The sequence below is a fragment of the Panthera tigris genome, chromosome B3 (genome assembly GCF_018350195.1).
Source record: "Panthera tigris isolate Pti1 chromosome B3, P.tigris_Pti1_mat1.1, whole genome shotgun sequence".
NCBI lineage: Eukaryota > Metazoa > Chordata > Mammalia > Carnivora > Felidae > Panthera > Panthera tigris.
In genome coordinates this window covers 41,298,095-41,324,488 of record NC_056665.1, presented here as the reverse complement: position 1 = coordinate 41,324,488, position 26,394 = coordinate 41,298,095, and the positions used below count along the sequence as shown (strand labels likewise).

General features: G+C 41.8%; 1 protein-coding gene across 10 annotated transcripts in view; it reads right to left on the bottom strand.

The window, feature by feature from the left end:
- The window catches only part of HERC1 (HECT and RLD domain containing E3 ubiquitin protein ligase family member 1), a 187,125-nt gene that overhangs the window by 1,025 nt on the left and 159,706 nt on the right, over positions 1–26,394 (bottom strand). For all 10 annotated transcript variants that reach the window (XM_042988679.1, XM_042988678.1, XM_042988686.1 and 7 more), the window contains 19 exons: positions 24,684–24,785; positions 23,450–23,623; positions 21,691–21,984; positions 20,361–20,426; positions 20,083–20,208; positions 19,166–19,304; positions 17,925–18,106; positions 17,067–17,222; positions 16,229–16,351; positions 15,144–15,246; positions 13,419–13,588; positions 11,913–12,051; positions 9,792–9,961; positions 8,404–8,573; positions 7,958–8,123; positions 7,088–7,164; positions 6,040–6,292; positions 5,386–5,538; positions 2,262–2,567 (listed from right to left, as the gene is read on the bottom strand). In XM_042988679.1, coding sequence (XP_042844613.1) covers positions 2,262–2,567; positions 5,386–5,538; positions 6,040–6,292; positions 7,088–7,164; positions 7,958–8,123; positions 8,404–8,573; positions 9,792–9,961; positions 11,913–12,051; positions 13,419–13,588; positions 15,144–15,246; positions 16,229–16,351; positions 17,067–17,222; positions 17,925–18,106; positions 19,166–19,304; positions 20,083–20,208; positions 20,361–20,426; positions 21,691–21,984; positions 23,450–23,623; positions 24,684–24,785 — 3,069 coding nt within the window. The remainder of the gene's footprint in view (positions 1–2,261; positions 2,568–5,385; positions 5,539–6,039; positions 6,293–7,087; positions 7,165–7,957; positions 8,124–8,403; positions 8,574–9,791; positions 9,962–11,912; positions 12,052–13,418; positions 13,589–15,143; positions 15,247–16,228; positions 16,352–17,066; positions 17,223–17,924; positions 18,107–19,165; positions 19,305–20,082; positions 20,209–20,360; positions 20,427–21,690; positions 21,985–23,449; positions 23,624–24,683; positions 24,786–26,394) is intronic.

Here is a 26,394-nt window from a genome sequence, read left to right as displayed (position 1 = left end):
GAAGCGGCCGCAGGGATCCCCTGCCAGCCGATGAAATGGAAGGAACTGGGAGGGAGTCACCACCCTCCTCCACGCCCACCCCACCCCCGCCCATCCCTCCCAGTGTGCATTCTGTGTCCCTCGTCTGCGATGGCTGCCAGCACACAGCTCGCACGAGGAGGGAGCAGTGAATTAAATCCCAGTCCATCCATCTAACTGACAGTGACACAGACATTTAAGATGATCATTACGATGACCAGAAGCAAAGCCGAAAAGTGCCTGGGGCAGACTGCGCTAAATACAGCACACAGAACCACATATGCTGGAGGCTGACTGGGAGGCGCGCCACATACGTGAAAGGTGGAAAAGGCCGCTACTGGGGAGGCGACATACGCTCTCTGGCCCTCCCTGCAAACACAACTGGCTGCCCAACTGTCTGTACTGATGGTAATGATTCTACATTTTTATAACATTAAAAAAAAAGTTTTTAAAAAAGCATTTGGCCTCTCTTTCTCGTTCACCTCCTTGAAACTGGCTCTCCTCCTCCTCCCCGGAGCCCTACACCTGGTGAATACACCTCAAAGACGTGGGAGATGGAGGGCCTACAAGCCTAACTGGGCCTGAGTCAGTGAGGACACAGAAACCTCGATCGAAGAAAAACAACAACCAGCAAAGACACTGAAGGGGAATGTCAACAGGTGCGTCTGATCGGGAAGGTGGAGCGATGGTCTGAAAGTCACAAAGGAAGGACCTGTAGTGGTCGGTTTTCTGAGGCTGAAAAGTCTCAGGCAGGGGATTAGTGATGGATTAACTCCCGGGATGGCAGGGGTAGCTTGGGACGGACACACAAGGCAAGGGTTTTTTCCAGAGCTGAATAGAAGCAAACCATTTCTTCCACCCACCTCTCTCTGAAGCAACAAAACAGATTTACAACTTATAGTTTCTGGCAAGTCATGTAGAAAATTTATGGAAAGGTTCTTTTCATAGCCCTTCCTGTGCACGGCCTCTCCAGCAAGCCTAGCCTAGGCCGGCAGCTTCAGGAGGCAGTGGGGGAGGGACAGCTTTGGCTACAGCAACCTCCAGGAATAGTTACTGGAAAAACACCAGAAAGGCAGACGCTGAAACTGGCAGGAAGGGTCCTTGTGTGAAGAGGCCCTACTTTCCTTACTGTTTCCAGAATAAACATGATGGGCCCTGCTCGGAAGACTGCCCAGCTCTTGAGGAGTTGGGAGGTAAAGAGATAGAGGAAACACATTCTAATTTAATGCTGGGTTCAAGGGATGTACCAGGTGTCCAGGAAGTAGATAAAGGGAGATCCAAGTCTGGCCTCAGGAAGGATCAGGGGCAGCAGGAAAGCATCCAAGAGGGCTTCCTGGAGGAGATGACATTGGTGTCCGGACTAAAGGATAAGTAAGTGCTTGCCAGGCATAGATGGAAAGGGGTGTGAAGAACTTCCTAAAGCAGAGGGAAGAGCCCACACAAAGGCACATGAGTGTAGAAACAGCGTGGTCTGTCAGCAAAAAAGATAAGCAGTCTGTTACGGTCAGAAGGCACTATGTGTTAAGAGGTGGTATCAGAAGGCAGGGACAGAGGCCATACTGTGGAGGTATTTAAGGCCACTAAGGCAGCTGGCATTTATCCTCGAGTCAGGGGGCTCCTGAATGGTCTGAAAGGAGGAGAGCGACAAGGTCAGATGGGTGTGAGAAAGATGACTCTGGCAGCAGCGTGCATTTAAGGCTCTGAGCCCTTTTATTTCTAAGCCATCTGTCAAAATGGCAGCTGGGCTGGGGCTGTGCCGCAGAGAAGCCACACCACCTGCTCCACGGCACGCACCACACAGCAGCCACAGGGCACGTATTGCTGTTCCCGTCTTCATGTTCCTTCTGCAGTACGTGCGCCAGTTACTGGTTAGTATTTTGTGAAAACAGACAAGACCACGTCTGAGCGCACAAGTCACACGATGAAAAGGCGCAGGAAATAAGGGCAGAGGCAACACGATGGCCCCAGTGGCAAGCTTAGCTTTTACTCGGGAAGATACTGGAGGATTTAGCAAATGTTGCTGGCTGTAGTGTGATTTCTGTATCCATTTAGGGCTGTTTTCAGTCAAGTTATGTTTCTTAACAAGTTTTTCTGCCGGATTTTTTTTTAAATCTGGAAATTCCAAACATTAAGCCTGAATTGGCAGGCCTACTTGAGGGTCACCAGTTCAGTTTTCCCAAAATGCAAGCAACAAGGAGGCGGCGGGGCGGACATTAGCCAGGAAGGCAGGCGTGCTTACTTACCCTATCAACCTTCATGATTTGAAATCTCTGAGAAATGTCAGCAGTGTTGGCTGGTAGTCGAGATCTTCCAGACACAAACCTCATGAAAAGCACCCGCTCCTCGTTCGAGAACTCCTCCAGCGTGTGCCAGAACCACTGCACCAGCTGGTGCTGCTCGTCCACCTCCCGGTACCGCACCACTTTCTTCAGAACTTCCACGGAGATCTCGGGCATCCCACACACCATCTGCTCCAGCTGCTTTGCCGTGAGGAGGGACAGCAGCGGCACAGGGACGATCCAGGACATCCCTTCTCGGACTGCAGCCACCTGCTCCCAGGACAAGTTGCTTGTTACACGTGTGCACGGAGACCGGGAAACTCCCGCTTGCTCATTCCGCAGACCCCCACTTTTCCCCAGAACTCAGGTGCACATGGCCCACCTGCCCCTGCCCCTTTGTTACAGCTTCTCCCTGCCTGTGGGACTTGTACACCCCTTCTGGTCCCAGATCAAGTCCATTTAGGAGCCTGCCTTCCGCCTCCACAAAACTCAGCCCGCTGGGCCCCCCAGTGCCATCCCCGCTCATACCCCTAATTACATGTGGCCGCGCACTGTTACACTGGGCTCTGTGGGCTACTTGGTCTCCTCATTAGGGTAAGAAGCTCCTGGAGGATGTGTCTAGCTTCTACTGTTTTTGTCATTCATATTTTTCTTTTGAAAATAATTCTATCCTTTTGTAAAATTTATTTGTGCTCATTGTAAAAAAAAAAAAAAAAAAAAAAAAAGAAACGTACAAAGAAGAAAGTAAAACTGGCAAGTCTTTCTGTGGGAAGGGGCTAGAAAGGACAGAAGATTTAATCAGGAGACTTGGGGTCTGAATCCAAGCTCCACCTCTTCAATTTTTTCATCTGAGAAGCAAGGCAAATGGTTGCTGCTCACGTGACTATGACGAGAATTTTTAATGCAAGTCTGTGTGACCAGACAGTTACATTGCTTCTTTTCTCCTAGTGGGGTGCTCACAACAGGTCAGCTGGGAAATGTGGAGCGGGAGCTGCCAGGGGCTGCCCGAGTCTGTTTAAAAAAATCCCCCCCAAGGAGGGTGCCTGGGTGGCTCAGTCAGTTATCGTCTGGCTTCAGCTCTGATCATGATCTTGTAGTTCTTGAGTTCGTGAGCCCTGCGTCGGGCTCCGTGCTGGTGGTGTGGAGCCTGCTTGGGATTCTCTCTCCTCTCTCTGCCCCTTTCCCATTTGTACCCTCTCTCTCTCTCAAAATAAATAAACTTAAAAAGAAAAAAAATAACCCAAGGTTGCACAGCAATGCACACACCCTACGCACAGACTCATCACCATTCAAGACTTGTTCACAAATACTTCTTCACTCTTGGCCAATTCAGAAGCAACAATGATAAAAAGCAAAACAAAATCTGAGGACCTCAACAGGAGCCACACCTTGGGGAAGGCCCTAGGGTTGTGACTGATATAAGGCTGTCCTGCCCAGGGCTAAGAAACAGGAGTGGCAGTGAGGGCAGTTTGCACTGTTATTAAAGGGAATACCCTAGCCAAAGTTTGTCCCAACACAAGCTGTCATGCCTGGCAGAATACAAACCAAAAGCTGTCTGGAAAAAAATGAGGCTGGGGTTTGGGGCTGGCTGCTTGGCAGGGAACAAATGGGGACAGCTGTGGGAAAAACACTGGGTTCTAAGAGACATGGAGGAAGTGAGAGCGGAAGAAGGCCTCATTTCTGAGAAAGGAACAAAGCCAGGGCAGAGAAGAGCTCAGCTGAGAGTGGAGGGTCAATCCGACCCTCAAAGGAAGGGCCAGCAGAAGAGCCTAGACCCCACTGTTAAACCTGGTTTGGGATCCTGGCTTTGCCTTGGGCACATCACTTCATTTCTCTGGACTCTGTGCTTTCATCTGTGAAATGGCGACAGTAACCCTTATGTTACAGGGTAACTATAGGAAAAACTGCACCTGAGGGTGCCTGGTCCCAACCTGGCCTGCAGGGGTGACCAATACATTTTTAGTCAATTATGTACTCTAAGGACTAAAATTCTGAAGAAATGGAGACAAACCCTAGGCCCTGGCTGTTGTTAACAGCGTCACTCACAGGATTTGCTTTCACTAAGCTAAGGGATAACAGTTTTCTGACCGGACTTGGCCCAAAGCCAGAGTCAAAGAAGGAAGCAGGAGTGAAGAGTGCAGAATATATATACACTTCAAATTACTACATAGCCTTAGAGTCTCAGTATAGCTCTCAAGAAGACCCTAACATATTCTGCAAATAAAGTATTACTAAAATGGCTATTAAGGACTGTGCACCCAAAAAAACCCATTTTTGGACAAAATATTCGTTTCTCTGCTCACTCATCACATTCTCATTATTTATTAAATGCTTACTACATGTCAGCACAGAACAAGAATATTGAGGATACACCATATATATATGATGTGTGTGTGTGTATGGATATGTGTATGTATGTATGTGTGTGTGTATTTATACATGTATATATACATATACACACATACACACACACATACATACGCACACACTTCACTCAAAGTCTGACAGGCTAATTAAAGAAACAAAATCTAAACTTTGTGGCCTAGTTCTTAGACCACAATATAGAAATACTGTGATATCTTGAGAAATTTCTAAGTAACAAAAAAGAATTCTACAGGCTATGGACCTGGAGGAAAGCTGGTCGGTAGAGATGAATTTTCAACTGGAGCTTGAAGGACTGCAGCAGGAGGGAGAAAGAGGGATTTGTGTGGGATTGCAAGGCCAGTGTTTAGGGGTTCACTTGCATGGGCCCTGACTGACCCAGCTGAGTGGGGACACTGGGCTGGAGACAGTAAGAGATACAGACAAACAAGACAGGGGAAGAGTAAGATGTTGGGGTCTAAAAGCCTGGGTGAGAGCTTGGTCCTTCAATCCAACCAGTGACCAATTCAGAGCTGTCCTAAGGCCCTGAGTAAGATGACAGGAAATTCATAGATAAGGCCTGTAAAGTCTCTGAAGAGCAGCTGAAATTCTGATACAAGTTAACTGACATGGTTAAGTTCATACATTAAAATTCAGTAGTAACCAGTTATCTCTTCTTTGAAGACAACTGCAAACACTCACAAGCACGTCCCAAATGTCATCTCACCTGTCGGTCCATCTCATGAAGTCGATATTCAATGGCCCTCTCCACATACTCCTTCCTGTTGGAAAATGTCAGTGGGATACTATTTCCACCAGGGATTATGGGAACCATTTTGCCATCAGCACTTTGGCCAACAAAAGAATCAAGAGGAATCATCTAAAAAGAGAAAAAAAATTTTTACAAAAAGAACCCGCTTTTTTTTTTATGTAACAAATAAAAGTAGATTACACACAAATATAGCAAAAACAGTAATAACATCAAAAATATTTTAAGGATAAAAACAAGGAATCCAGGTAGCTAATCATGCCACTTGATCAGAAGGGAATGTGCTGACTTATGAGGCTGTAGTTAAAAATTCCTCTGTTCTCAAATGAGGCTTGATGAACTCTGGTCACCCCAGGCCTCCCTCTCTCCAACTGGGCCCCCCCGCTCGCCCATCCTGGAGGCAGAGAGTTGACTGAGGAGGAAGGAGCAGAAGCTGGGGTGCTGGTGTCAACTCCACCCATCGGCAGCTATGTCAGTTGCTGGGGCTGAGCTGCTCAGGCAGCAACGGGATATGGCGTGAGTTAATCAGACAGCAAGTGGAAGACTGTATCTGAGTTTTACACAGAAAAATTCTAGTCAAAACCAGCAGAAGGCAGACTGGCCAAGATTCACCTCATGGAAACTTTCCTCGGTAATCCCACTGTCTTCAATGTGAAGAATGCTGTTGAGGGTCTGCACGTAGAGCAGATCCACCTCCTCCAGGTCTTCTAGGGTGAGTGGGACACAGCACAGCTGCTTCCACACCAAAGGGGCCAAGTGGAGGTCCAGAGGCTTCTTTGTGCGAATGGCAACCCCCATCAAGATCCCTAAGAACTTAAACTGCATTAAGTGTTCGTCAAGGCAGGCAGAGGGGTTAAAAAGGAACCTGCAAAATTAAAGGAAATATTTCAAATAAACTGCCTTCATTTCTATTAGAAATAAGTTATCCGACAGCTACAGCATAATCCAGACCTGTGCTGTTCAATATGGTTGGTAGTCATCTGCCACATGTGGCTATTCAAATTAATTAAATAAAATGTAAAATGCAGTTCTTCAGTGACTCTAACCACGTTTCGAGTGCCCGACAGCCACATGTGCCATGGGGCTAGTGTTCTGGATAGCCCAGGGACCATATTTTGAATTATTTTTAGAAGAACCATAAAATAGCAACTGAATGGTCTATTAGCCCCTAAGCTACCTGCTCCAGGATGCTCTGTTTCCTAAAATCATTTATCATTTATGAGTCCATGCAGCAGGATTCAAAATTCAAAATTTGGCAATACAGATAATTGCTAAGACTAAGTGCTGTGACTTAATAGCGTAGCTAATCTTTCTGATGAATTGTGATGCAGCAAATTCCTTGAGTGGAGGCCATATGGGCCTTCAGAAACACAAAATAAGTCAGGTTTCATTATCAAGTCTGAGTTTCCTCTCCCCTCTGTATGATATTTGAATTGGTCCTATAACAAAGTCATGACGGAAGTGCCCCAGTTTCCTGACCTGTAAAATGGTAATAATAACAGTTCCTACTCCTTTGGGTTCTAATGAGGATTCAGTGGGATAACATATGTAAAGCACTGAGAACAGTGCCTGGCACACAGTCAGCACTCAATAAATGAACTATCATTATTATTATCATTATTACTGTAGATAGTCAACAAACACTTGCTGACTGCCTTACCTATCCCTATTGTAGCCCACTTCTGCAGTAGCATTGGGAGAGGGTATAAGAAGGTCAACAATACCAGTTTCAAGTTCCTGTAAAAGAAAGAACAGGTTTTTGAAAAATGACAATCAAATGCATCAAGAGAACAAACTAAAGATCATACTGAAAAGAGAATATTTTGAAGAATTTATAGTTATGTGACAACCAGGCAACTCTATAATTTTTGTGGCTTTAATTTAAAATGAAACTAGAAACCTTCCCCATGTAGAAAATATCCTGTAGTATGCGGAAGTAACAAAGTCAATCCAGGGCAGGAGTTGGGGTATCTGTGAGCAGGGTATAGGTCTATTCGAATATACCCAACAAAGGAGAGCCAGAAGTTATTTCAGTCATAGGACTGATTAGAAAAATCCTGCTACTAAGCAAAGCAGGAAGGGTCGAGTGGATCTGGAAGCAAAGTTGTCACTGCAGATCTCAAAATAAGAACCAGTTCAAACTCTTAGTATTTGTTTTTCTAATTCCGCTAGAACCTGGCAGTTCACTTCCTTCTAAAAGCACCAGAATTAATCGGAGCACACGGGTGGTCCTGGATTTGTCTATTACATAAATGTAAGTATGTGTCATCATTGTTTCCTCTGCCAGTATTAGAGCACCACAGACTGTGAGTCATTGGTAGATGGTTAAGCACTGACAGGTACCTTCACACATTATTTCACAAACCCTAGCTATAATTCACCTATACATCATTAACAGCGTGATTTTTATAAGGCTCACAAATGCATCCTTGCTACATTTACAAAAACATGTCAGAGCAGTCACTGGAAACAGTAAAAAACAGCCACCACTTGAGCACATGACTCAGCAAGGGACACTGCATGAATATACCTGGCACATCTCTGTGATCGTGTCATCAAACACTCCCCCAGCATCATCCGCCCCTTCACCAACCAGCTTAACCTTCCACGCTCGTGAGGGCAGACGGAGGTCTGATGCATTCAGCTTAACTACTTGTCTTGCTATCTGGACAAAGATGGGCTTACACTTCCGTCCTCTTTAAAAGAAAGGGAAAACAGAATGAAAAACAACTCTCACTAATTTTCCCAAACCACCACAAAGGTCCCTTGAAGGTATCTTCCCATCAGTGAATGAACAATCCAGCCTAACAACAGTCAAACAGTGTGCTAGGCCCACTATAACCACACTGGGCACTAAGGGAAGCACTGCCACTATCCTAGTTTACAAGTGAAGAAGCTGAAGGTCACAGAGATTAGTTAGTAATAAGATTCATCTAAAAAAATGCTAGACAGTGAAACATACACACATATGCTAACCTGGTTGATATCCTCTTCACAGTAATTTGAGGTCCATAGTTTTTGCCTTGAACCATGGTTTTCCCTATGGAGCGCACCATTGGCAGGGTGTAGACCCTTGGAGCTAACAAAGGCCGAAGCTGTCCCTGTACAATGCCCCATGTTCCAGCATTATAATGAGATGTACTGTTCTGTAACAGAAAGTAAGCTACTCAGAAATGGAACACTCTAAGGCTCAAAAGAAATAACACCTCTCACTTTTAGAACATAATTCTTCATGAATTAAAAGCATAAACCTGGGGGCATCTGGGTGGCTCGGTCAGCTAAGCATCCGACTTCTGCTCAGGTCACGATCTCATGGTTTGTGAGTTCAAGCCCCAAATCAGGCTTGCTGCTGTCAGCGCAGAGCCCACTTCGGATCCTCTGTCCCCACTCTCTCTGCCCCTCCCCGGCTTGAGCACACACACACACACACACGCACGCGCTCTCTCTCAAAAAAAACAAACATTAAAAAAAAGTATAAACCTGGATAGTAGTATTAACTTTTTACAAATACTTTTTTCTGATAAAATACATGATTATCATTTTTTAAAACTTGGAAAATACAGAAAAGGACACACACACACACACAAATGAGTCATCCATAATCTACATTATCACTCTCATCTATTTCCTTCCAGTTTCCTTCCGTGTGTGCATTTTTTGCATTGTTGAGAACATACTGTTTATACAATTTTTTGTTTTTCTCACTTAACTTTTTATCATCAACATTTCTCCCATGAATTACAAACAGTTTTCTAACATTTTCTTTAGTGCTGCCCAGTATTCTGTTGCCTGGCTGATCACCTATTTCTAACAGTGATCTGTCAAATCTCTCATATGCCCCATGACTAGCTACCCAAAGATTTCTGACTAACAGTTTTACAAACTGTGACACATTTTGGCAGGCATGTCTATACATTACGCAAACAAACAAACATAACCAGCTTGCTTTCTTCCTAAATTACTGACTATCCTACACAGGCAGTCAAACCAGCCAAATTTACTTTATCTCCCCCACAGGACCCAGAATGCTCATTTGTAAGGAGATAAGGAAGTCTCCCCAGTGTCTCAGATTCATTACAGAACCACTTAGACTGTGGTGCTAACATCTGTGTGTGCTTAAGTTTTAAAAATCACATCACATATTGGACTTTACAGAAAATACATGCTTAGCATTCATACTTCCTTGAGCTATGGACAAACCAAAGCATTGTGTCTAGCAACACAGTTATCAGTATCTGGACTATCGCTAAACCAGCAACAAAATGGAAACAGAACTATTGCCTTTTCTACATCTTTTGGGAGCTGAGAGTAAAAAGTATTTTCCTGGGACCTGGAGAGCAGTGCTTCCCAAGCCAACATGTTACCTGGTTGTTGGGGCTGAGGTTCAGTAGCCTCCAGGATGAGTACATGAGGTCAGAGAAATGGTAGAGCAGCCGGAGCCTGGCCCTCGCAGTGTGAATGCTCACCTCCCTCAGCGCCCCATACTGGGGGGGGACCGCATCGGGCAGGCCCAGCTGCAGAGGTACCGACACACCTGCCCAGAGAGCAAATGGACACTTACAAAGGAAAATGCACTGCTTTCATTTTGAGTATTTGGAAAATTTTCAAACACACAGAGAAGGTGAGATAAGTGTACAATGAACACCCATTCCTACCACCTAAGTTCCCTAATTATTGTCTATATTTGCCATATCACATATTTATCAGTTCCTCTCTCCATCAATTCACCTTTATTTCTTGAGGCATGCGTGTTGGTTTTTAAAGCATCTTTTTTATTTATCATTATGGAAACTTTTAATTTAATTTAGTTTTCCATTTAACTATGGGGCCTAAACAGTTCCTTCACAAGAAAACAAAAACACCCCAAATTCTTCCTTTCATATTCAATAACTGCCATCTTCATAAAACACAAGATGTAAGCCAGGACTAGGTAGGCAATTCTGGAAAACGGAAATGGGCAACTCAGCAGTCACTTCCCACACTCACTAGGGATCTGAGAGAAAGTGACCATGACAGAAGGAAAGCTATGGGTGCATGGTTTATGAAGGCTTTGTACTGAGGAATAAGAGCTCTGCAGAAGCAAGGACTGTAAGGACCACATTCATGGTGAACCTCTTATTAAAAATGCATAAAAGAGTAAACATACAACACCCTACTTATTTGAGTTTTGTGTAAATAAAGATTTGTACAGCTCAGTTCCCAGCTTATTTTTATTCTAGTTAATTTTATGAATATTATTAGTAAAAGCTAACATTGAGTACTTCTATGTGCTGGGCACTATTCTAAGAGTTTCACACAAATTGTTTAATCCTATAGCCCTTTACAATAGGGGCTATTTTTATCCTCATTTTACAGACAAGGAAACTGGGTCTGAAGATCATTCATTCAGCTTGTAAGTGGAGAAGCTAGGATTCAACCCAGGCAATGTGGCTCCAGAGTCTGGACTTTTAACCACCACACTGCATAGCCTCTCTCCTGAAGTGCAAGTGAAATCTCTCTGGAAGATGAAGAGGACCCTGAATACGTGGAATTGTCAGTGTGTGCATAGCACTGCTCATTCCGGATTCTGTTAATCAGAAACCATCTCCTGCTTGTTTGGCCTCTACTTGGCAGTCCTCATTTGCTCTCTAAGGATACCTATCTAGAAGAAAAAATTCTCTATGGTGAGTCTTCCCCAGGGACCTATGGCTTAGAAGCAGAGGTCAGCAAAAAGGGAAGAGGATACTGAGTTCCCAGGTACAAGGTTGCTTTAGGGAAACTCTAGTCTCTTAGAAACCAGAGAATGGTAGAAATAACGGGCTTAAGGGCCTGGAAGAAAAACAGCCCCAATATCAAAAAAATGCTTAAGAATGATAAATGCCCCACATTTGCAGGGAATGGAAGATGGACCCAATCTGGACAGTACTTGCTAGGATGTTAAGTACACAAATACACATTTTCTTAATATGTTTTTGTAGCTCTATAAGGATTTAATAATAAACAAAAAGGTAGAAAACTGCCTATCGGTCCTACTACATGCTGGAGTAAAATGGCAACATTTTTTTTTTTTTCTGTGTCAGTGCACAGACATCATGTTTCAAATGGTTAACTTGGGGGGTGGGGGTGTGAAGAATTTGACAGACGGTCTCAGACCTTTTAATCTTTATTCCTAACAGCAAGCCTTAGAAAGCTGTGATTCATCACTTCTTTCATATAAATATGAAAAAACACTTAGTTGCTGCTCTAAAATTGTACATTTTTGCCTAAGTGACAGGTTTTTTTCTTTGGCGGGGTGCAGAGAGGGAGTGCTTTGTGTGAGGTCTGCAGGAGAATCACCTGCTATCAAAGCATTTACAGTGCTGGCAGCACAAAGACTGCTTTGGCTGGGTGGGGAGGCCTGGCGGTTTTAGAATGATGCCTCGATGCAGTCTGAAAATGGCAAGCAGACAGAGCAGGTGGGCACTGCTGAAAGAGAAGCTACAGGAGAAGGGTAGTTCATCCCTCACCGGGTGCTCTTGGCGGGACAGGTGGCGCTGTCCATGCAGCACTGTGGCAGCGGCCAGCTGAGATCTGCCGGACATTTTTCCCTTGCAGGACTGTTACCAGGGTTGGTTCTCGAACATGGTTGGTGTGGCCTAAGCCAAGCTGGAAATAAATTACAAAAATACAGAGCCAATTACAAAGAGGAAGAAAGGAAGTCAAGATGATGAGATCTGCCTTAGGTGGTAGCAGATACAAATAAATATCTGTACTGACCAACATCAAAAAAATGAAGTTAATTCTGATTTTCTCGATCAGAATAGTCCTCACAGCTCAGACTGTCTCCTAAAAACCAAGCTGCAACAAGGCTATTCCAAATCTAGCAGTGAGTCTTAATGACTTAACACATCCTTGGATTCCACTTCTAGAGAGGAAATTAATTCATGAAAAGTTTAAAAAAATAACAGAATGATCTACACAGCTTTTATTTAAAACACACTGATTTCCTTTTAAGATGGGATGCCTGGGTAACAATAAATAAACAGCTATAAAAACGTACACAGAAGCAGATTCTCATCTCCAGGTCTCTGTTCCTAGGGTGTGACTGGACACCCACTGTTTCAGCAGCTAAGCACCTTGACATCATTAGAGAGAATCATGTCAAGACCCTACCAGTGACCTCCCTAAGATGTCTTCAGCATCAACTCTCTTCTCATTAAGACACTGTGCATTCAAACCACAATGATGAGCAGCTTCCTCATCTGTTAACATAGTGATGAGGTGACCACAGAGTCACCCATGAACAATGGAGACCTTGAACTTGAGGGCCTCTGGCTCTACGGGCAGACAGACCCAGAGAGGATTTACGGAGGAAGGGAATGTGGCTCTGCACGCAGGGTTGAAAGCCACTGTAGCAGCAGGCATCCTAGACATCTCCCACCCAAATCTGTGTCTCCTCCATATATAAGGTAGGATGAATACATCAACTTCTTGAATCTTTTCTCAAGCTCTTAGAGGCTCAGTTTATTCCTCTGTAGAACAAGAATGACAAGACTTCCTGCAGAAACACAAATATACTATGGATACCATACTATGTACAGTACTATGTCATATTATTAAACATAAAAGTATGGGTTCATTCTTTCCATTTTCCAGATTAACTGATGCTCCTAGGACCTAATCTCACCCATTACCATAGTAAAAATCATGATGATGCCAATAGCAAATACCCCTAAAGTGCTGCTTACTATGTGCCAGGTACTTAATGAGTGTAGATACACACACATACTCAGTTAATTCCCTTAACTGCTTTGCTATACCATCAGATTTTTTTTTAAAACCATGGTGTAATGCCTACTTGGCCACAATCAAGAGAGACACACACAACTGGACTCACAAATAATTCAGTCCGTGTCAAAGCGATATGTGTGAGGCATCGTGGTAGATCTTATGAGTTTCCTAGCTTATCCCTTTACCAAACGAGGAACACTGTCAGATTTCTAGAATATGAGGCAAGCAAGATAAATATTTACCTGCCCTTCTGAATTGCTCCCCCAGGCATACACATCTCCAGTTGATGCCAAAGCAAGAGTGTGCTCAGCTCCAACCGCCACATCTTCGATGACCACTCCAGCCAGCACAGGGATCTGCTGTGGTCGGTTATGATTGCGAGCACGCCCCTCTGGCAAGCCTATCAAGCGATCTGAAGAAATAGAGGAAATTTATGGATGGCACACAACAGTCCTTTATGTTTTCTAATGAGTTCTCTAACTTTTCTGGTGGAATGGCGATGACATATAGAACTCTTTAGAGCCAAAGCTGCTATTCTGGTAAGGTATACTGGATTCTGAGCGGATGAAGTTTGAAACTGTTTCTTTGCAAAATGTCACAGACTCCTTATTCATAAAATAAATAAATCTAAAATTAGCAGCTTATTTCAAACCAAGAGGCACCTCCAGTATCCTCCTATTTGAGAGGATTGGCAGGTAGTTAAGAAAGGCCCTACAGTTCTTGTACTCTAAGAAAAGACGTTGCTCAACTTGCCTTGTCCTCAAACTTCCAGCCAACTTCTCGCTTTCCCTCTGCTGCCAAACTTCTAGAAAGTGCAGGCCAGCCCCTGTTACCCCATGGCCTCTAGAACTGTTTGGTTTGGCCACCTCTTGCAGCCTACCTTCCACTCTCACCACTACACTGAGACTGTACTGTCAAAAGCCATGAGCAGCTCCTAACTGCCTCTTCTCAGCAGCCTCTTCTCAGGCTCCAGCCCCTGGAGCTCCACATAACCTTCTGATGACCTGGCCTCAGCCCCCTCCCACCCTGCAGAGACTTCTCACTACCCTGGCTCACTGGCAACCTCTCTTTCACCCCTTTCAAAGCCAACTCTCCCCAGTCCTCTTTCTGTGCTCACCTGCCCTAGACTTCTATCCAAGTCTTTTTATTGTATACTCTCCGTGGGCTTCCTGAGCCTGTTAACATGGTTCTAAGTACTATTATTGTGCATTATGCAAACCTACATCTCCATATCCAATTTCTCTGGAGTTCCAGATCCAAATCCCCAATAACTTGCTAGACATCTCCATACATATACCTAGAGTATATGGCTCCAATTCAGTATGACCTTAACTAAGTTCTTACCTACTTCCAAACCAGCTTCCTGTCCTCAGTTAGTGGCATTAGAGTTCTTCCAAGACTAGAAACCTCATTCACGACTTACTCCTTCCTCTTCCTCTTCCTCACATTTGCCTTACACCTTCCTCAGTCACTACAACTTGCTAAGAAGTTCGATTTAAGAAGGTGAATATACTGCCAGGGAATCCCACAGTGGATGACTCGACTACGAACCACTCAAGATCTGAACCCTGAATGCCTGTGAATTCCTAAGACCTGAATCCCCAGTCCCTGAGAGGGCTGGGGAATCAGACAGGATCCAGAGGAGCTCTGTTGGTCAAGAAGTGTTTATGGCAGAACAGTGGAGGGAGAAGAAAGGAGGATGGGAAGGGCTTTGGCAGGAACTCTTCTAGCAGGATCAAAGGCTCTGGTATGACAGACTATCAATGGGGAGAAGAGTTTGTCCTTATGACAAATTTCATGAAAAAGGAGCAGAAATGTAGCTAGTGAGTGAAGGTCACAGTGGCCATTCATCACCCAGAACAAAACACAACTCAATTTAGAGCACTTTCTGTAAAACTGGAAGGCAAATGTTTCTGTAATACATGTGTACACAAGACAAGTAAAGTATTGCCTGGAAAATGCCTCACCTTGACCAAAGGTATACACATGACCATCTTTGGTTAATGCAACAGAAAACTGAGTTCCACAAGCAACCTTTTTTATTCCAATTCCACAAAGGACATCAACTTTCTGAAAAACATAAGCGTAAAGCACATACTTTAAAAAGAAAATAAGAACACTTTTGAATTTGCCTACTGGCCTGTATAAACAAGCATTGTCTACTAATAAAAATACTAATTGTCACCTACCTGTCTCCACCCAAATTCACACTCCTAAATTGAATCTGTGGGAGGGAGTGTTGGGGACAGGGGCATTTGACTAAAATCCCTAGGACCCCAGGTGAGTGAAAGCATTTCTCTAGGCAACAGAGACCAAAGAGAATCCTGTGGCCTTTTAAATAATACTGCAAGACCATGTCCACGGGCTGCTCCCAGTTAGGCTTTTTCTACTTTCAGAGGTGACAATAACTGCTTTATATGCACCCCAGAGATGGTTTCCTGGCTTTCCACATCCCTAGCGGAATATTCAGCAGTCTAGATATCAAGATGTTACAGACTATATATGATAGGGCATCTGGAGTTGAAGATACATATTAAATATTCGTAAATCATGCTGCTTGTTAAACGTGTTAGGAAAATCCACTAAAAGAATTGCACAGAAGGTCTTCTGCAGAGCCAAGAAACCTGTAACATATTAGCTTCTAATTTATTATTTTCTGCATTTCCTTTTTATTATTTTTTAAAAGGAGGCATATACCTCTATAATTCAGTGATAATAATAAGCTAAAATGGCAGCTGCAAGCATAAGGTTACAAAAGATTGTTCATGGTTCCCTCCATAAGACACCTTGGAGACATGTTTATAACTATTTCTTCTCTACATGGGAGATAGTCCTATATTGTTTGGCCTGTGTATGGAGACACAGGCTTCTCCATGCAGAATTTTTACCTTCATTTTAGCAATTAATGGCTTATTTAAAACCAAGATCCAAAATGCTGGACATTTAAGAGTAAGTAATAGAAGTTTCCAAATTTCATTATGAATTTACTAAAATGTTAAAGGTAAATGATTTTCCAAGTACAAAGAGGCACTGACACAAAGACAATACTGACCTGAGGGGAAGATTTTGCAGTGGAATTTCCTAAGCCTAGTTTTCCATAGTCCCCGTCTCCAAAAGCCCACACCATGGAGCCATCTGCTGATACTGCCAAAGTGTGGTTTAAACCACAAGCCACCTGGAGAAATAACAGGGTACTCAGTAAGATAAACGCATAGCACCTAAACCACATACCCGCTTCTGAGACTTCGGCTATATATATTTGTATTTTTATTAATTTCAGGACTTTCTGCATATGTTAACCAAAATGTGTAAGAAAAAATTCCTAATGTCTACAAAGAAAAAAATAACTTTTTCTTTCAAGGCAAAATCCTTTAAATACCTGTGGCTAACTGAGAATCAGAGAGCATAAAAGAGGAAAAAGTACATATGACTAAAAACATTTATACGTCTGAGGAATGATACAGGAAAAGATAAAAATATCTCCTTGTTCAGAGATAGTCTCAATGTATACAGGACAGGGACAATATTGCTTAAGAGCAGTAGCTACCCATAATGCTGCACTTCAGCCATCTACTTCAAAACTATCAGATAGCAATGACAAAAATCTGTATTGTTTAAAGGTTTTATATCAAGTTGTACTACAGAGGGGTTTTTAAAACATTCATATCCTGAATTAAGGCTTCTATATGTTGGTCACATTGTTTGCCTTAAAATGTTAATTTTCACATTGGGAAAAAAAATCATGACAAATGATCAAGTACGCCAAACAAAATGTACATGAGGTTAAGTAGAACTGGCGATTCTAGTCTTCCTGAAAGAACAGAGTCTCAGTGCACACAGAGGAAATACGAATCTACGACCATGAAACATATTATGGATTTATTCCTTGCCTGTCCAATCTGATATCCCTCCAGTGCAGTCACTCTCTCTGGTAGTTTTTTGTTAGAGGTGTTTCCAAGACCCAGACGACCGTAGTCACCATTCCCAAAAGTGAACAGTTTGCCGTCTGAAGTTACCACTGCTGAGTGCTTGAAGCCACAAGACATCTACAGACAGAACCAAGAAGAAAAAAAAAAATTAAGAAGAGAGTATACTAAGAAATAAAGAACTCCGTCATTTTCGGGTAATAATATAGTAATAAACTTCACTGACAACTCTGGGTCTTCAAGACCAGTATGTCCGACCTGCCCAAGTGGCCCTCCTGCTCCTTCAAATCTTATCGCCTCATCATCCTCAGGAAGACCAAGCTGAAGAGACTACGTTGGAAGAACTGTTGCTATCCTGTAGCTGTGTACAGATGACCTAGACCACGTGTAATAGTAAATGTGGAAATGCTTTGTGAACGCTAAAGTGCTAGGCAATTTTACATTAATCACTAACTGACTTTCCAGAATATGTGTACAACTCAGCCTTGGTAACAATAATGATAAATGGAAAGCTTTTCATTCAAACTAATACTGTGTCCAGAACTATGCGGCAGAAGCTAAACCCCACTGTTTTTCTTCCAAGGACCTGGAGTACCCCAGCCTGGGCCAACCAGCTGGTTCAGGAAAAAGGACTCCATTCTAATACCAAAGCCCATTCAAACTTCTGACAAAGTCAAGAATGAACAACCAGAAACAGTGGATCTCTTGTAATGATTGTATAATGTATTTTTACCATTATCTCCTGTTACATGAATTTGAGAACCCTATTCAACAACTAGTATATTTTCATTCAAAGGCAAACTTATCCATGTCCTGCCTGACCTGCACCACTTCTTCTCCTTGTAAGGCCTCGATCTGCCTGGGGCGCCGCTGCCTGTCGCTGTTCCCGTGGCCGAGTTTGCCATAATCGCCATCTCCCCAGCTAAAGACCTCACCACTTTCAGTCAGGGCCATTGAGTGACCATCAGAACCACAAGATGTCACCAGCTGGGTCACCACAAATCCTGAACAGAGCAGAAAGAAACCCAACAAGAATCACTGGATGTTAAAATTCTTTAGTTGCAGCTGCTACAGAATACTCTTAGAATGGAAAAACACCAAAACTGCACTACAGTAATAAAAACAATGTCTTTAATTTTAAATCACATTTGTAGCCATAACTTAGTAAATTGAGAGCAGTCCCATAAAATAATGATGACCAGGAAGGAAAGGAGGGTGACGGAAACAGTTAGTCATTAAGGACTATGTTCTAGCCACTCCTATAAATGCTTTACCTGGATTATCTCTTCTCTATTTTCACATAAAACCTACAAGGCAGATATTATCATCACCACTTTTACAAATGGGTAAACCAAGTCACAAAGAGGTCTAGTATAGCTTGTGCAAGGTCCTAGAGGCAGGACGTGGTAGTTCTGGCCAGGAGTCCCACCTTCCCGTCCCCACTGCTGTGCTCTCCACACTTAGATCTCAAGGAAGAAAACTTAGAACTGTTTCGGAATTGGTTCTCAACTCATTATTACTTGTATGCTTTTAATACAAAAACGCTCTTTGCTCTCTTGTAGGCTTTGGAGTCGGTAAAAGTTGACTTAAGGAACAAGCCAGGGGCTCCTGCAGTGGTTTCTCCAGGGATATACTTTTTCCAAGTCAGAGAACTCTGACAGTCTTTAAAAGCACTCTGAGAACTCTATAAAAGTCTTTCGTACATTTGCACATATCCATAGAAACTGATTTTTACTCTTAAGGAAACACATGCATGATTATTGCTATTAATAGTTGCCTAATTTCAGTTTTGTAATTTTACAAGAATTTGTTTACAACAATCTTTATGGGTTTTAAAATAGTTATTTATATCATTGAATTCTAGCACTGCCATGAAAAACAGCTTGCAAAATAACAGCTTAAAATATGGAAATCAGGCTGTACATCCTAAATGAGAATCTAAATAAGTGAAAATCCTATTATGACTTTATCCAGCAAAGGTTTGAGATGAGTTCCAACATAAGCAAACATTCCTATGGTTAGTCCATATTTTCTGACCAGCTTTTAATTGAGAATAATTTTACCTTGTAAGGCTGAAATAACTGTCAGCACATGAAGGTCATCTGAATTTCCTTGCCCCAATCTGCCATAACTTCCTTCCCCACAAGCCAACACTGTGCCATTGGCCTGGATGACAAAGGTACAATTCTGACCACATATGACCTAGTAAAGAAACATGGAACTATATTATCCTTCATTATACAGCCTTAACACTTAAAATGATTCTACATATACTTAGGATGCCTTTATTAATTATTTTATCCTTTCACTAAAGGGGATGACTTGAAATAAGTATGGGGTTCCTACAAGCCCTTGATTGTTATAAAACTGCTTACTTAAAGAGATGTAGGAGGCTCATTGGACTATTTAAAATCATTTAGAACTATGTGATCTACAGGAATTTCAGCCAGCTGTGCGGTGTTAAAATAATAATGTTAACAAAACAGACAGCGGAAAGGATGATGGGGAAATATTAAAGACTGGCTAGAGATCATCAAGAAGCAGAAGCCTGAGGAGATATACACAAGAAAGAGTAACGCATCCTGGGACTCACTAAGGTAGAGAAGAATGGGTAAGAAAGCAGTGGCTTGAGAAAGGGTTTGGGAATATAGTACCACAATTATTAGAAGAGGGGAGGGGTGTTAAAGAAATCTAGCTAAAAATCCCTGTAAGTTAACGGTCCTCAAACAGAATCAATAATTAGGAGCATGTTAACTTCTGTAAATATGTACTAGGCAGGTCTAATGCTGATGCACTTGAAAGCAAGAAAAACTTAGAAAATTAACAAAAACCCTAGAAATCTTCTATTTGGAGGCTATACATGACTTTGTTCAGTTATTCCTCACCACAGATTACACAATGGTAAAATTTTTTTTAACGGCAAGGGAATCAGAATTGTTAGTTCCCAAGTTTCTTCTCCATTTCTTTACCCAGTAGTTACCTGTTGGGCCTGTGAGAATGAGGGAGCTGCTGCAGGTACCATAACATTTCTTCCAGCTTCTGCAAGCTGTCCATGCCTGCCAGCACCCCACAGGTAGACATCACATTTACCTCCCAAGTGCCAGTCCTGGAAAACCACAATCATCTCAAAATTAGATTCATTCATTCATTTATTCATTCATTCAAATATGTGCCAGCCTCTAAGAGACATCAGGTGACAAACACACACTTAAAATCAGAAGATTTACTGAGAACCACCATTTAGTTATCTTTACTGACCTCAGGTCTGGATGTTGCCCAAGACATAATTTGTTCATCCATGCCATTAATCCATTTACTGTTATCCTGTAAGACACAATAAACACCAAGATGAATCTTGCTTAATCAAAATGTATCTTTGCTTAACTAAGTCTTCTTTCCATAAAAGAACTTAGTAATACTGTAAGAAATTAAGAGCAGTTTTACAATCACACCAAATTTGACTATGCATGTTAATATTCTCCTTTATCATAAACAATTTTGCTATCTACTATCACTATCACTAATACAATGGTGATTCGAAGTTAACCATTTATGTTTTCTGAGCACCAACAGGTACAAGAGTCACCACCCCCACGAACTAGCTGTACAGCAGTAGCAGGTCACTTCATCTTTCCAGGCTTCAATTTCCTCATCTACGAAATGACAAATTTGGGACAAATGGGCTCAGAAGGACTCTTCTTAAATTAAAATTATATTTTATATCTATAAATAAATGACCTATACTTCGATAATTTCCCTCAATTCGTATTTCTGTTTTATACTGTGTATTTATGTATTCAAATGTTTGTATGTACAAATATATATACATTTTTTAACATTTATTTATTTTTGAGTGACAGAGAGAAACAGAGCATGAGCAGGGGAGGGGCAGAGAGAGAGGGAGACACAGAATCCGAAGCAGGCTCCAGGCTGTGAGCTATCAGCACAGAGCCTGATGCAGGGCTCGAACTCACAAACCACGAGTTCGTGACCTGAGCCAAAGTCAGATGCTTAACTGACTTAACTGACCCAGGTGCCCCCTGTATGTACAAATCTTAATTAAGCAAATATATTGTTAGATCAAGTGCTGGCCTGCACTATCTACATAGGCATTTTATCTACATCACAGTTTCTATATCTAGACACTCTCAATTAGAATAAGAAATAACAACTGGAATGCTCTTCTATATTCTTACTTTATGGAGATTAAAACATGATTAGAGTGTCAAATAATTCAGAGTCTTTATGTGGAATAAATCTCACAAGATGACCCAGGAAAAGATGCTAAAATATGTATAAATGAGGTACTAAACGTGGCACCTATGGAGAAAAAGTGAGAAAATATGGGACTATGTCGTTGAAAGCCAACAAGTTTACAGGTGCTTCACAGTTCTCCTATAAACAATCTTTGTCACCATAGAGGGCTGCCATAAGACTGAAAATGACTATCTGAAAGCAAAACATTTTTTAGTTTATCTAAGGGCATGCTTCTAGCTATCCAAGCTAGGAAATCCTGAAGGTCTGCTACTTGCTAAACATCCATGATACAATCTCAGCTGCATATAACAGCAGCTAATTTTAGGCTTACCATTAGGAATGTAAGCTCATCCTCTGGAACAGGCTCTAGATCAGGAACGGTAAAAGATTCTGGAAATTGTGCTCCATTGGTCAGGGCTTCAGCAGCTTTTATGGTGGTTGAGAAACATTCTAACCAGGCCCACTCATTTGGATTCCAGGATGCTGGGTCAGGGAGGCAGTTCTGGTGGTGTGGTGGCACTGGAGGGTTACATAACAGCTGATCCAAATGCAGTCCCACAGCGAGGGAAGCCAGACATTGCATATAGGGGCTATGAACAAGCTGATCGCCACAAACCACATGAGGCTAAGAGGAAATACAAGAATGTTAAGTTGAAGAGTCTGTACCAAATATTATAAATTAACCTACCAGGCACCTGGATGGCTCAGCCCGTTCGTTAAGTGTCTGATTCTTGATTTTGGCTCAGGTGATGATCTCATGGTCGTGAGATTGAGCCCAGCATTAGGCTCCACACTGGCCGTGGAGCCTGCTAAAGATTTTTCTCTCTCCCTCTGCCCCTCCCCGGCTCACACATGTCCTCTTTCAAAAGAATTAACCTGCTGTATTCTGAAAATCTGTAATCGTATTTTTTAAGTTTACTATTCTTTTACACCTGAAACTAATATTACTCTGTATATTCAACTATAAATAAAACTAAAAAATAAAAACAAAACAAGAAAAAGTTCAGTTCTTTAAGATTTTTACTCTGAAATAATTTTAGATATACAGAGAGTTACAAGAGATAGTACAAGAATTCTTGTAAATCCTTCACTTAACTTCCCCTAATGTTAACACATAAGCATGGTGCATTTATCAAAACTAAGAAATTAATATTTGGTTTTTCTACTAATGCCCTTTTCTGCTTCAGGATCTAATCCAGCACATCACACTGCATTTAGTAGTATATTTTCACTATATAGTTTTTCATGAATAATAATGATAATGATAATAAAGGTAAAAAAGCAAGTAACTAAACCAAGGCAACCTCCTCCCTTCTCACATTTCCTCCTTTACAAGAGAATCCTGGTAGCCATCAAAGGAGACCGCTCTTCTGTGGCCCTCCCTAACTGTGGCAGAGCAATTCTGTGAGACTCTGAGTAATTCAGAAAAGAGAACCTAGGCAAATGCATCAGTGAAGTTAACTGGGCACAGTAACAATTGACTGTATTAATACAGCTTGGCTGAAAAAGAAGGAAATAACACCAAACAGCTCTGCCTAGGGGCAGCACACAGTGACTACTGAGGTCTGGAGGACAGACTACACAGTATCACAGCCTGGGCTACAGCTCCCAATTCCATTATTCCTCATTCTAGTATTTTAAGGACCCTACTCACTTCAGCCTTAGCTCTTCTACTTAACTTTCCACATGGATTCATCTGATACACAGAATGTTTACTCCAACATCCATATCCACCCCCCTCTCTCAACTTCAGGATGGCAAAACCACACAAAAATAGATTTATGGGTCACAAAAGATGATACTCTGAGGGTACAGGTATTTTAAGAAGTTTTGGAGTGAATAAGTAATCTGAAAAGAAATTATACCAACACTATACAAATTTGAGGGTTATTTTAAAGTTTTACTCCCACTAAAAGTAAAAGTAGGCTGAGGATTACTCAACAACTGTTCTAGACATGACTTAACTTTATTTGATTCTACCAAACAGCCCCACTTATTTTCCTTAGACCTTATGCTCTTAATTGCCATGCAATTCAAATGCTGGAGCAGCAGTCATGTGCAGATCTGCAGCAGTGAGTGTAATCGGTTACCTTTTCATAGGCATACTGCTCCTGAAGCATCATGGGTAGCCGCTCCAGAAATGCTCTCATGCAGGGAGCCATATTTAATCCCAGAACACCCTGCTGTTTCAGTGCTGTCCTACAGGTTGCTAAAACATGATTGGCGGCAGCCCATTCTGCTGTACAATTCACGACCAAAACATCCTGTTGGAAAACAAATCATGCCACACAGTTATTTAAATAAAAGATAAAAGAGAGATCATTCTATTACCATTCATATCTGAAATCCTTCCAGTTATTCCATTAAACACATTTGCTTTTTGGACATTTTATGCTGTACCTTTAATGCTTATCGACTTCAAAACATCCTAAATTTTGCTAAGTAAAAACCAGTGAATAAGAAACATAAAATTTGTGAGCTACCTTGGCTTTGCTGATGCTCCTTAAAGAGACAACATTAATTCTTGGCTGTTTCATAGGACTTGCAGGAAAAGGTACCATGACCACAGGGGTACTATAGGAAGGAGTACTCTGTCTGCTGAGGGACACATCAACAGGACAAGCAGCTCGGCTCTAACTGTGGCTCTATGATTTATCTATAAAGGCCACTACTGCCTTGGCTCTGAGTCTGTATTTTACTGTTTATACAGGTTTAGAGCTCAATTTTATTATCTTTTACCTACATAAAATATAAACCAAAGCAGCACATTGGCTCTACTCATTAAGGGTATGAAGAGCAAGACTGCAGGAGATAATGTCATCTCTGACTTACTTCACAGAAGGGGGCTAGTATGTATACATGTATACATATTTGTGTGTGTGCGTGTGTGTATGCAGTAAGTATTTTTTTAACTAGAATATTAAATTGAAAGTCAAGATACATTTTGTATACTCGAGTTAAAGGTCTTTGGGGTGGTCCTGTGGTCCTACTTTTTAAAGAAAATTCTTTTGAGACAATTTACTGTTATCTCAAAAGTCATGGCAGAAAGTAAAAATCCACTTTACAACTTCCAATGGAACTTAAGTCATTTGATGATTAGGCATTTAGCCAAAATCTAGGGTATGGTAAGAAGAGTACTAGATTATAAATCAAGAGGCCTGGGTTCTAGTTTTCCTTCTGTCACAAAATAGTTGTATTATCTTAGGCAAATAATAATCCCTCTGGATATGAGTTTTCTCCCCTGTAAAGTAGGCTACTTAGACTATGATTTCTAAGGTACCTTATAGACTTATCCCTTACGATTTTAGAGAATTGTAAAAGTACCTTCGATCTATTTGAGCAAGCAGCTACCCCAACATCTGGAATCCATACTGTGGTCTGAATAGCTCCAGAGCCTATCACTACAGTTTGCAAGACAGAGCCATCCTAAAATGAGAAGTAGTTATATCAGTACACATTACTTAACCTTAGTCATTATTTACATTTTTTTTTCATTTTATTTTATTTTTTAAATTTACATCCAAGTTAGCATATAGTGCAACAATGATTTCAGGAGTTCAGGATTCCTTAATGGCCCTTACCCATTTAGCCCATCCCCCCTCCAACAACCCCTCTAGTAACCCTCTGTTTGTTCTCCATATTTAAGAGTCTCTTATGTTTTCTCCCCCTCCCTGTTTTTATGTTATTTTTGCTTCTCTTCCATTGTGTTCATTTGTTCTGTGTCTTAAAGTCCTCATATGAGTGAAGTCATATATTTGTCTTTCTCTAATTTCACTTAGCGTAATACCCTCTAAGTTGTATCCACATAGTTGCAAATGGCAAGATTTCACTTTTTTTGATTGCCGAGTAATACTCCATTGTATATATATACACCACATCCTCTTTATCCATTCATCCATCGATGGACATTTGGGCTCTTTCCATACTTTGGCTATTGTTGATAGTGCTGCTATAAACATGGGGGTGCATGTGTCCCTTCGAAACAGCACACCTGTATCCCTTAGATAAATACCTAGTAGTGCAATTGCTGGGTTGTAGGGAAGTTCTATTTTTAATTTTTTGAGGAACCTCCATACTGTTTTCCAAAATGGCTGCACCAGTTTGCATTCCCACTAGCAATACAAAAGAGATCCTCTTTCTCCGCATCGTCGCCAACATCTGTTATTGCCTGAGTTGTTAATGTTAGCCATTCTGACAGGTGTGAGGTGGTATCTCCTTGTGGTTTTGATTTGTATTTCCCTGATGATGACTGATGTGGAACATTTTTTCATATGTTGGTTGGCCATCTGGATGTCTTCTTTGAATTCTTTTTTTTTAACGTTTATTTATTATTGAGAGACAGAGAGACAGAGAGACACAGAGAATGAACAGGAGAGGGGCAGAGAGAGGGGGAGACACAGAATCTGAAATAGGCTCCAGGCTCTGAGCTGTTGGCACAGAGCCCGATGCAGGGCTCGAACTCACAAACTGTGAGATCATGATCTGAGCCAAAGTCGATCCCCCAACCGAGCTACCTAGGTGCCCCTGGATGTCTTCTTTGGAGAAGTGATTATTCATGACTTTTGCCTATTTCTTCACTGGAATATTTGTTTCTTGGGTGTTGAGTTTGGTAAGTTCTTTAAAGATTTTGGATACCAACCCTTTATCTGATACGTCATATGCAAATAATTATCTTCTCCCGTTCCGTCGGTTGCCTTTTAGTTTTGCTGATTGTTTCCTTTGCTGTCCAGCAGCTTTTTATTTTGATGAGGTCCCAAAAAGTTCATTTTTGCTTTTGTTTCCCTTGCCTCTGGAGATGTGTTGAGTAAGAAGTTGCTGCAGCTGAGGTCAAAGACGTTTTTGCCTACTTTCTCCTCGAAGATTTTGATGGCTTCCCATCTTACATTTAGGTCTTTCATCCATTTTGAGTTTATTTTCGTGTATGGTATAAGAAAGTGGTCCAGTTTTCCCAGCACCACTTGCTGAAGAGACTGTCTTTATTCCATTGGATATTCTTTCCCGCTTTGTCAAAGATGAGTTGGCCATACATTTGTGG